At 36.5% G+C, this 12,723-nt stretch overlaps 1 protein-coding gene across 2 annotated transcripts; it reads left to right on the forward strand.

Moving 5' to 3' along the window:
* Window positions 1–215: 215 nt before the first annotated feature.
* On the forward strand, window positions 216–11,270 carry LOC121731018 (elongation of very long chain fatty acids protein AAEL008004-like). 2 transcript variants are annotated; one of them, XM_042120310.1, is made up of 6 exons: window positions 216–555; window positions 3,437–3,627; window positions 4,300–4,377; window positions 8,853–9,015; window positions 9,635–9,771; window positions 10,925–11,270. In XM_042120310.1, the coding sequence occupies exons 1-6, from the start codon at window positions 495–497 to the stop codon at window positions 11,258–11,260; spliced, it is 966 nt and encodes a 321-aa protein (XP_041976244.1). In that variant the 5' UTR covers window positions 216–494; the 3' UTR covers window positions 11,261–11,270. The 2 variants fall into 2 exon arrangements, with proteins under 2 accessions (XP_041976244.1, XP_041976245.1); XM_042120311.1 differs by having other exon boundaries at window positions 217–414.
* Window positions 11,271–12,723: the final 1,453 nt, after the last annotated feature.

Here is a 12,723-nt window from a genome sequence, read left to right on the forward strand (position 1 = left end):
TTAGTTGTTTGAATTGTTACACTTTTTCTGTGAAACTTCGATACTGGAGTCGGTATTAGCAGTAATGTCGAATGCAGCTAGATGCAGCGTGTAAAGGGGCAGGCTGGCAGCGGACGACACGAAGCAACCGCAGACGACGTGTCGTCGCGACACTACTGGTTTCTATGTATCTCTATGAAATACCCTCCGCAGCTAGCGACACGAAGCTAGCGACTTTCATAGAAATACATAGAAACCAATAGTGTCGCGACGACACGTCGTCTGCTACCGCTTCATGTCGCCGGCTTCCGACTTGTACCTTTAATTAAAGACGCAAAATTCGACAGTACCTGTAATAAGATACTGCGAAAGAATGAAGCGAGAAGACTAATAAATTCCCGTATCAAAAGTCACACGACCCTGTTTACGTTAATGGTAATTAAGTTAAAAGAATACCATTTTTCAAATCGGCGAAGCAATTTAGTTTAAGAAGTGACCGTGGTAGCACGCCGAAGATGGTGACAATAATTTCGGATCTCATTGACGGATATGAAAAATTATTCACAGAGCGTTCCAGTGAGTAAAAAAATATTAATTATTTAAGTATTAAAAATGCACGCCTGATAAAGACTTAATTATTATACTGTCATAATTATAATTTTAAAATAAATAATTGTTTATTATTATAATGTTTGTCTGTGCATAATAAGAGGGCGACTAAACCAAAAAATCAAACATCGTCCTTCTCTCTTCACACTCACGCCCGTCTTTCAAATTCCAGGGTGGAAAAGGACGACGCGGATTCATCGCCAAATTAGTTTTCTGTTTATAACTCGATAAATATACAACATTTAAAGAATCCGCCAGGTCAATGTCTCAATGATAGAATTTTATACAATGTGTTAAAATGTAAAATTACTTTAATGCAAATTATTTTGAACAAAAATTAAAACCGACTTCTAAGGCAAAAACAATAATAACATCCTTATAATCTAATTTTTTTTATTACTATCAAGCTAATTTTTCGTAATAGCTTCATATTGATAAGACGAACAACAATTTCATCCGCGAAAATTCTCAAAATAATCAGGATAATATTATGTAGGTTATAGAGTAAAGTTATTTTTTTTCTACTCTAACTATATGTGACGAGCTTTTGCCCGCGGCTTCGCTCGCGTCATAAGTTTTATTATATACAAACTTTCATTCCCTATGTTAACCCCTTGGGGTTGGAATTTATCAAAATCCTTTCTTAGCGGATGCCTTCGTCATAACATCTACCTGCATGCAAAATTTCAGCCCGATCCGTCCAGTGCTTTGGGCTGTGCGTTGATAGATCACCATGTCAGTCAGTCACCTTTGAGTTTTATATATATACGAGTTTTTGCCCGCGGCTTCGCTCGCGTTAAGAAGTATTATTATATACAAACTTTCATCCCCTATTTGAACCCCTTGGGGTTGGCTATGCAAAAATTAGCCTGGTACAAATGGTTCAATTTTTTTATTAAAATTAACGTATTCGCATCGGTATGGCGGGCTGTAAGCCGCACCCGACAAGTATGGCATTACGCTTTCGCCTACTTATTTTTTTTTCGACTATCTAAAAATACAAGCATTTTTGTGGAACAAATCGTTCGACACTCGTTATTTATCCGACACGTTCGAGCTGCCAGTGCGAGCGCTATGACCATCATTTCCCTTTTTGCCTTTACGTAATTATACCCCTGTAAAACCGCCATACTGGTACAAATGACCAAGAATTTTGTGTCAGTATCTCCAGGCCTATTACTTATTTAATGTTAAATCCACAATGATATTCTACTTATACAGATATGTTACGTCCATACTATTTGCCGGCTTAAATCTCTTCCGAACAATTTTCAAATTCAAAATTGCAGACATTGACAAATTTGACAGATAAGTGAAACAAAAGATACGAAAAACCATTCGCATAAAAGAGATAGTTCTCTTTTTAAACGTCAAATCGTATCGCTGTCTCTTTCTTCGCCTGAGCTATGACGAAAATTCGATTTTTCCAGGTTGTTCGAAAAAATAATTGAAAATGTAAATAATTGAGGTATTTATTGCAATCAAGACATGTGGTAAGAGATTCCATGTGTTTTGTTTACTTTCGAGTCATAATTGGTACATTTTCGAAACACGCACGACGTCATTTTCAATTTATTTAGGTACCTAAGACAAGACGCGGCACGTTCGTGACTGCGCTCGATGCAGACTAAACAACAGACGGCCCAATTGGGCCGTATTTGAAGCTTCACAACGCGCGCGGTAGTAACATATCTGGTTTGAGTATTTCATCATTGTAAATCCACGTGGTTCCATTCCTATGGTTTATTATTTAGCGGAAACACAAAACTCAACAATATCTAGCATTAAATGTTCACTAAAAACCTTTATTAACACTTTTATTACATGAAATATGCAGACCGACTCCTTTGTTATGTCCTAGTAAGTAGGACATAACATTACACGCTTTTGACGCTTATACACCGATATATAAGGCTCTCGTCTATAGTACCTCAATAGCTAACATCAATACAAGCAAAATAATATAATCTTGAACAAAACCGCGTAAAGCGTCACATTTCGAAGATTTGAGCTGCCAAAGTTGCAATATCTTAAATTGGTAGAAGTTTGGCAGTGACACCTTACGTGGTTTTGTCCAAGATTATTTTTTGTTCGTATTGATGTTAGCTATCCATTTTTGAAAAAAATATTCGTGAACGCGAAAAAACACAATAGCGGTACGATAGGTCGGCCAAAATATTCGTACCCCTTTAACTTTATAACCTATCCTGATAGATAAAAGTCGTACTTTAATTTTTCCAAATTTTCAGCTAATTTGCTTGAACTAGTAGCTAACAGAGATAGAAAGGATTTAATCTCTTTAACAAATTGTAATAAGATACGTAGAAGAGTGAAATTAATATTATAAGGATTTTACTATTGTTTTTACCTTGGAAGTCCGTTTTAATTTGTTGTTAAAAATAATAATAGTAGTTCTTAATTTAAACAGCAAAAAAAACACTAATATCTTATGAAAGTTCTGTATAATTTTTCTGTAGTAAAGAATTTCTATTTTATTTTTATCACGGAAAGATGAACGGTCCCCAGGCCACGCGAAAAACAATTTTTTTGTGAAACGGGGTTGCGGCCATCACGTAATTTAAGGCGGTCCTCCTACTAAGATGCCGTAATTTACCGCTTTTTAGAGCCATACATGCAGCATCTCCCTAGTATTTGAAAATTATTTTTATTTGAAACACACGCCAATAGATCGACAATATCATAAACTACATATTACACGTTTTAATTTTTTTTAGGTCAAATTTGAACTAAGATAAGTAAAAAAATAGGGTTTTGGTCACGTCAAATGTATGGTCAAGGTCGTTTGCTCGGGGGACGGCCTTATTATAATTTTCTTCTATTTTTTCAGATCCTGTGACAAGAGAATGGTACCTCACCGGCAGCCCGTACCTAGTCCCAAGCATAGTCACAGTATATTTAATATTTTGCCTCAAAATCGGACCATGGTACATGAAGAATAGACAACCTTTTGAACTAAATACTGCCATCAAGCTACACAACTTCTCACAAGTGTTGTTAAGCTTATACATGTTCAATATGGTAATTGTTACTTTTATATTCTTGTATAAATAGAAAGAAAAATATTTTTAATGGACTCACGTAATCTCTTTGATAATACCTGATATTATAATCTATCATTTTTTCTATGTTTAGTTGCGGGACCATGTTGGGCGCAAGCGATCGTCCATCTTGGCGTTCATTAAGGGGGCGACTATCCCAATTTTTTTTTGTTGTGTTGTTTTTATAATTCATTTTTATACTTGAAAATAAGCCCCGAATGATATCATTTTCTAAAATTAGATACTACATTATATTTCCAAGAATTCGATCGGAGCAAAAGACGATATCTTAAAGTTTTCTCGATAGAAAAAAAATTACAAAGATGCATCTAATTTTCACGAATTTTTCATTTATTGCCATAACCGTGCATTGAACTAAGTTAATATTTTAACACATTGTATAAAATTCTATCATTGAGAGATCGACCTAGCGGATTTTTAAAATGTTGTATATTTGTCGAGTTATTGAGAAAAAACTAATTTGGCGATGAATCCGCGTCGTCCTTTTTCACCTGGCATATGAAAGACGGTCGTGACTGTGAAGAGAGAAGGCCGATGTTCGATTTTTTGAGTTAGTCGCCCTCTTAAAAGAGGCAGTCCAGTAGTGGACGAATATAGGCTGATTTGATTGATTAATAACATTTTTTTACAGGTCGTTTGGCGTATATTCTTCACAGATTACAGTCTCACATGCCAACAGACAGACATTGACGACAAGTATTTTGATATAGTAAGTATACTATACTCTCAGTAATGTCAATATTTACAGAGCTAGCTTTTAGGTTTCCGTACCTAAAGGGCAAAAACGGGACCTTATTACTAAGACTTCGATGTTTGTCCGTCTGTCGGTTTCCAGGCTGTATCTCAAAACCCGTTATAGCTCGACTACTGAAATTTTTACAGATTGTGTATATCTGTTGCCGCTATAACAACAAATACTAAAACCAAAATAAATTTAATAATGAAGGGAGCCCTTACAATAACAATCGGCTTTTTTTTGCTCTAAGTATATCAATCATGGCAACATGAATTTTTCACAAATTCCATTGTTATAGGTATGTGTACTTTAATATTTATTATTTAATAATACTTAATATTAAAATAAAATACAAAATTAATGGGGGCTCCCATACAAAAAAAAAAACACAATTTTTAGACTATTTTTGCTCTATAACGGTACGGAACCCTTCGTGCGCGAGTCCGACTCGCACTTAGCCGATTTTTATAAATTGTGACTGGCCGCATACTAGCGCACACGTTCGCATTTTATCCGAACGGGTCGAATTCCGTACGTACGTTTCGTAGTGCAAGACGGCGCGTTCGAGATCGTTCGTGAAAAATACGAACGTGTGCGCTAGTCTCACGGAATTCCGAATACGGAAGCGTGTGTATGTGACCAGCCTAATGGTAAGGCTAAGGTATTATTATATAGGACACATGACAACACTAGGCACTAAACACTGGGTGTATACTGTATACCTACAATATGGAAAGTCTTTGTGTACACTGCCGCGCCAGTTAGTTGCAGATGTAGTGTGGAATTGTCGGTGTCTTCGTGTATATGTCGCAGCCAACTGGTTTAAATAGCCGTTCAATCAAACAGCTAGCCTTTTGAATAAACAACGCCATTCAATCACACGTCTAGCCTTTTATTTGAATATTTAGGTCCCTCAAAACGTTCAACACTACAGCTGATTCAGCCGCCGCGCGCCGCGTTTAAATGAATTAATTCAGCGCTCACCACCGCGGCGCTAGGTGCGTTTTGTTTACAATATGGCGTCAACTAACTGGTGTTTTGTGGTCGTGTTAAGATATTTTTCGTAAATATACATTACAAGTATTATTAAAGAGACAGAAATTATAGGGGCACATACGAGTGAATCAAAATTTATACTAATATTCGAGAAGAAATTACGGGATTATGAAATGCATCACCAAGGTATTTACAAAGACTTCTATTTAAACTGATGTAGACGGGCCATACGCACCAAATTGTCCGCCGTTCGAATAGAGCTAATTCACACCGTTGCAGTCAGTCTTCACTGGCACGCTGTACGCGACAGTCGCGGTCGTATGCGAGTGTGTACGGTTAGCAAAGAAATTTTTAAAACACACTTAGTTTTATTTTCAGATACTAATTAATGTAATCAAAGGGCAAAATGCTATCTTGTGTAAAAATAAAAAGATTTTGTAAAAAATATATAAATAAATCTTCAGAGATCACCTTTCACAGGTCCTACCTATCATAGTTGTTCACAATAGATGAATAATTTTTACCTGGCTACAGCAAAGCAAAAAGTAAGAGTTATGTGTGTCACAGGCTATGTATGTATGTATGTTTGTATATGTTACCGTTATTTATTAAATTTGGTGTTCGATTACAATTTGAACTACAGTCGTGACTAAAATAGCTAGTATGTGCCATCGAGGAAATTGAATCCTAAATCCTAGGTAGTTGACAGAACAATGTCATGTAGTCGGATCATGTCAATTCAATGTTAATTGTGATCTATCGGTTGGGTTTAACTTTAAACGCGACCAAATAACTTAGGTCCGCCATCTGCCTAGAAATTAATTTCTCTGATTGTTCTATTGTATTTTAAACTATTATTATTTATTATTATTATTTTAATCTAAGAGACTCGTTACACTGGGGCGCTTGCCCAATGCCCATACAAAAGTAAAAAAAAAATTTTGCTCATTCAGCGCTGCTACTTTCACAGTAAAATCACAATAAGGAACACGTACACATCCTAAAGTATCACATAGTTTTGTTACACCTTGTATAGCATAAAATATAATATTATCTTAAATATTGGTGTCACCGAACACCATCTAGACCATCCTTGTCACTCTTGTTACAAAATAATATTGGCATCTCGCCGTTGACTACGAAGATACATTTTTGTTTGTGTGTGTAATGTTTTGAGTGTATTGTTTTAGGATTGCTTTTCAAATGTCATTTCGTAGAGAATGGCATGTCTACCTCAGTTTAAATAGAAGTCTTTGGGTATTTATTGCAATTATGTTCTAAATCAATTTGAACCTTTTTTAACCAGTCGACTGCGACAGTTATATAGCTGGCTGACGGTTTGTCCACCGTCATAATGACGACTGACTGTTTTTTTTATTATTTACGAAGTAGAAACATTCACCTGTATAAATTTTGTATATAATGTACATTATATTCAAATTTTTTTGCATATTCAGTAAGGGGACTGACGTTGAATCGTCTGGAATACGGCTAACGGTGATTTTTTGATTAAACATGACCTGAATAATCATCCATCAAACTTTCATACGGTATAAAATTACTTTTAGCAAACATGTTTTCGACATTTTTGAGACACTCTCAATGTACTATCAGAGGAGTTGATTCCTATGCAAATCGGGGACCTAAGTAGTTTGGTTGCGTTACGTCAAACTGACAGATCACAATTAACATTGAATTGACATATTCGACTAAATAACGTTGGTCTGTCAATTGCATAGGAATCAACTTCCTCGATGGTACAACCCACCACGGGTGCGGTGACTGACGCTCATTATGTTGATTATTAGCTATGTCAATACTGTGCACTTTAATCTTCAATTTTTGCCATCAACTTTCATATTGGCGCATTCAATAATTGAAAACGCAACGCCAATATTATTGTCATTTTCGAAGTTTTGGATGCGGTCAGAGGGCATGCGTCGCGGGCATGCCTCACGTTCGCTGTTGACTGCGCTATAACGCATGCCTTTGACGAACAGAAAAAGGCAAAGCGTGGACAAAGCCATTAAAATATTATATTATTCTACTGGACAAAAATTTGGTCGGTATGAAACGACTTTGCCAAAAATAGCATCACCTCCCCTACTAGTAACTTTGATCGAGAACCAAGAATGTTCCGATCGTTCGGGAAACAAACTTGACATCGCGTTGACCAAAATATTATGTCAAACTTCTCAATCCTGATTAATTACAAATTAACCGAGGAAATTAAACAATAATCATTCGACCTAGGTATAATTCGCATAGAGCTGAAAATTTGTAGAGATGTTAAATACGATATTATTATAAATAAAACCTCAAAAGTTTTATTTATAATGGTGGATTTAATGTCCCTTCTTTTATGAAATAAGGGGGCAAATGAGTAAACGGGTCACCTGATGGAAAGCATCTTCCGTCGCCCATGGACACTCGCAGCATCAGAAGCTGCAGCTGCGTGGCCGGCTTTTTAAGAGGGAATAGGTTAATAGGGGAGGGTAGGGATGGGAAGGGAAGGGAATAGGGGAGGGTAGGGAAGGCTATCCTATTGGTAGGGGATTGGGCCTCCGTTTAACTCACTCACTCGGCGAAACACAGCGCAAGCGCTGTTTCACGCCGGTTTTCTGTGAGAACGTGGTATTTCTCCGGTCGAGCCGGCCCATTCATGCCGAAGCATGGCTCTCCCACGTCTAACTTATGCGAATTATTCATTGGTTGAGATATTTTTTGCGTCTAATTGGACCGGACTAAATTATTGGACCACTGCACAATCATGCGATAGATGTCGGGAGTACCAAATCCTACTAAGATCTAGTTGAGACTATTAGCAGTTACTGATCGAAAATTCGTATGACGGAGGAAGAGTAGACAGGCGACGCGGCGTAGGTTAGGACTTAGTGTCTAAACACACTAGGCCGAAGTTACGCGGCGTAAATTCCGCATGATTACGTCCGCAATGTCAAACGCATACAAAATACGGACGGAACGCGACGGAATAGTGTGTCATCGGTAATTTAAAATACATTGCGGGCGTAATCATGCGAAATTTACGCCGCGTAACTTCGGCCTAGTCTGTTTAGACACTTAGGTAGGTTAGGTAGGTTTTCCTCGACTGTCCTGCTCTACTATAACAGAGTAGGAACAGGCACCTTGGTCGCCACGAATACTCATCCACAAAGGAAATTCATGGCACCAACCCCAACCATAATATCGTTCAATTTATGAGCATTGAGCAGCATTGGGTTGGGGGCGATACTCTAGTGCGAAGGAGTCACAATAGATCAGGGCTACAGCGACCTGCCTTCTTTAACAAAAAAAAGTAGGTCAGGACTTAGGTAATAAATAGTGATGTCCCCCTCTGCGAAAATTTATGCCTAGAGTGCAAGCCGTTCTCTATGAATAATTAAAATCTTTGAAAACAATTTATAAACAAATTTTTAAACATCAATTTTCAGGAATGCAAAACATGTTACATCTACCTGATAGCGAAAATAACGGAACTAATGGATACCGTGTTTTTCATCCTACGGAAATCGTTCAGGCAGGTTACCTTCCTACATCTCTTTCATCACACCATCATGCCAGTCGGGTGTTGGATCGGCATTCTCTATAATCCTGGTAAGATATAACTTTTACCCTTTGAAAAAATACGGTAGCAATAGTATTATTTTGAATAACATTTCACAAATCGTATCGTAGCGCAAAGAAAAGTACAAATACGTGTCAAATGTAAATCATAATATTATAATAATATTATTATCTGATACGAGACAAGTAAGCATGCGCATTTTGTTTTCTAGTTTCATTTCATGCTTTTACGTTCAACTTTAGCTAGTTGACGGAAAATGAAAAGTATTATGTAGGTATCAGAAGAAATATTTAAAGAATATTTTGGTTATTATTCTATTAATGTATGGTTTATCTTAAGCTAGTTACAAAAAATTGTACCTAAAGATTACTTTTAAATAAAATAAATAAATAAATAAAAAATCTTATTCATTTTATTCAATCAACTCAGATTGCGCACACTTACACCATACTGTGCTAAATGAAGTTTTAAGATAATACCACAGAATAGATAATAGTACAAGATAATACTACGGTCTACATACACCTAACCCATGTGAAGTCTAGTTCGTCTACGCGTGAAAAAATATTTACTTTCCCGCCTAAAAGTTAGTATCGGCAATTGTTAACTTAATTGTAAAATGTAGGTCTGCCATTTACTGTTTTTCAGGTGGAAACGCTGCTGTCCTGGGTTTGTTCAACACTGCAGTGCACGTGGTTATGTACTCCTACTATTTATTAGCTAACTTCGGAGACAAATACAAAAAATATTTATGGTGGAAGAAGTATGTGACAGTTTTCCAACTGGTGAGTTTTTTTATTAGGTTTCGTGACCTTCATTAGGGTTGTTTAGATGTAAAGCACTGTTCTGGCCGTACAAATAAATGCTAAAGCGCGTCTCCGTTTCCGCTCATCAAAATCTTGTCATTTGAATAAAGCCTTATTTATTAGTTAGTCATTAAGGTATATATTGTATGGGCCTATGTAGCCTGATATAAATAAATAAATAAATAAAATAAAGTATCTAGAGTGCTAGGCTAGAATATGAATAAATAATATCTATTTGGGATCAATATCTCAACCTCACAGTCAACCGTAGAAAATAACGCAGCAATATCAAATATTAATTGATTGGGATATTATAGAAGACCTTAACGGATTAAAGATGATAATATTAAAGAAAGATAACGCGTTGAACTTTTCTCGTATAATGAGGCAGAGGCTGCCGCTTACCATTACACGATTCGTCTGCATGTTTTCTTAAAAATTGGTAAACGCCAATTTTCACATTATTAAAGGCCTTTAAAGAGAAAAAAATACTCTGAACGAACTTTCCTTTATGCCCATTTGGGCTTGCAAAGCATTAGTTGTAACTTGTAATAATATGACACCAGTTTTGTTTGAGGCATCGCTGGTTACTGATATTATTATATCCCGGGCTTACCGAATCAAGAAATTCCGTAACGAAAAAATCCTAAAAAACTTGAGAGGTGTCAAGGGACACCCGGATGGAACGAAGTGGATGGAATATTAAAAAAAACGCCATCTTTTGAGGCCCAGGAATACTAACAACGACACTTTTGTGGAATTGTAATAAAATTTATTGAAACGTCCGGTAGATGTCACTGTTAATTTTTTTTATAACACCATCTAGTTGACGCCAAAACAAACACCATCTATGCACTCTGCCACTACAGCGCAGGAACTAATCAAAATGTGTCGTTACAACTTTTTTCGCAACGCGCGATAAGGAACTTCATTCCAAAAAATACCCCCCTACTCCGACCAACCCAGCGTTGCCCTTCGGCATGGTGTTTATGTGCGAGCGACTAGATGTATGCGAATTTTAATAGCATAAGTTGATAAAAAATGCTATGCAATTATAGCTTTACTTCACCGAGTGCCACATGTATTTTTTGTGCTAAGTCTCACATTATAATCCCTTTGTTTATATTATCAGGTGCAGTTCGCGATCGTTGGCGTCCACGCTTTCAACAGTCTCTTCTACAGCTGCGGATACCCAACCATCTTGAAGCTTCTCGTTCTCACTCAGTCTGTGTTCTTCTTCAAAATGTTCGGTGACTTCTACGTTAAGACCTACTGGAACAAACAACCCAAGAAACAAGCCAATGGTGTACATGAAAATGGCAAAGAATCTAATGGGGTATACAAGAATGGCAAAGAATCGTCTAACGGAATATACGAGAATGGCAAAGAATCGTCTAACGGAGTATACAAAAATGGCAATGAGTCGTACAACGGAATTTACACAAATGGAAAAAATAAAACGCAATAGTTCATCGGTAGGGTCGGAAATTTTTATTTACCCGCATTTAAAATACTAATTATTATATTATAAGTGACTCAGACATAAAAATATTACTGGCCTGTTCCGGATATAATTATTTATTGTAATTAATAACGTACTACATTTATAATTTTAAGCAGCACATAGCAGATACAAATGATTTACCTTTAAAATACTAATTATTATATTATAAGTGACTCAGACATAAAAATATTACTGGCCTGTTCCGGATACAATTATTTATTGTAATTAATAACGTACTGCATTCATAATTTTAAGCAGCACATAGCAGATACAAATGATTTTATCACAATCATGCTACAAGGATCTTTTGGTTGTCAAAATAAATAATCAGCCAACTGCGAGTCGGACTCGCGCAGGAAGGGTTCCGTACCGTTATAGAGAAAAAAATTAACTAAAAATTGTGTTTTTTGTAAGAGAGCCCCCTTAAACGTTTATTTTATTTTATTATTATTATAAATTATTGAATTATGGCGCATTTTCACTGGTCGATAAACCGCATGCGGGGTGCGGGAGACTTCTGAAACACATGCCACGACCAATAAAAATGCGCCAATAGTTGTCATAGACTCCCCGTATGCTGTATACCGTAAGAGTTAACGACTAATGAAAATGCGCCCTTAGACATAATAATTATAATTAAGGCCTTTGTGAAAATATTAAGTGCCTACCTGTTGCCATAATAATATCAATAGATATCGAGCAAAAAAGGCAAAAAAAATCACATTTGCTCTATAGGAGCCCCCTTTGAATATTTATTTTATTTTATTTTTAGTATTTGTTGTTATAGCGGCAACAGATATACACAATCTGTGAAAAGTTTCAGAAGTCTAGCTATAGCCGTTCTTGAGATACAGCCTGGAGACAGACAGACGGACGGACGGACAGACGGACAGACATTGAAGTCTCAGTCATAGGGTCCCATTTTTACCCTTTGGGTACGGAACCCAAAAATCCATCCTTCTGTCACCAACTCCAATTGTTAACCACAACTTACAGCATCGGGTAGGGGTTTATTTCCCTCCTTAAAAAAAGAAAAAAAAAGGGGTTGATACTCTAATGGAAAGGAGTCACAGTAGATTGATTTGGGTCGAGTAGAGTAAGGCTCCATAGACCTACCTTGACGAAAAGATATTATTTCAGAAACTTAATTTATGATACTAGATGACGCCCGAACCGTATATAATACCGGGACTTAAAGTATCTCCATACCCAGCAAAATCGGTTCAGGAGTTTGGGCGTGAAAAGGTAACAGACAGACAGACACACTTTCGCATCTATACATATTATAAATAAAATTGGAGTGTCTGTTTGTAATATTGAAAGAACCGTTTTTTACTACATGCATATGAATTTAAGTATTATATACGCTACATACACCAAAACAACATTTTTTACAATTTTTGTCTGTATGTCTGTCTGTCTGTCTT

The sequence above is a fragment of the Aricia agestis genome, chromosome 10 (genome assembly GCF_905147365.1).
Source record: "Aricia agestis chromosome 10, ilAriAges1.1, whole genome shotgun sequence".
Classification (NCBI taxonomy): Eukaryota; Metazoa; Arthropoda; class Insecta; order Lepidoptera; family Lycaenidae; genus Aricia; species Aricia agestis.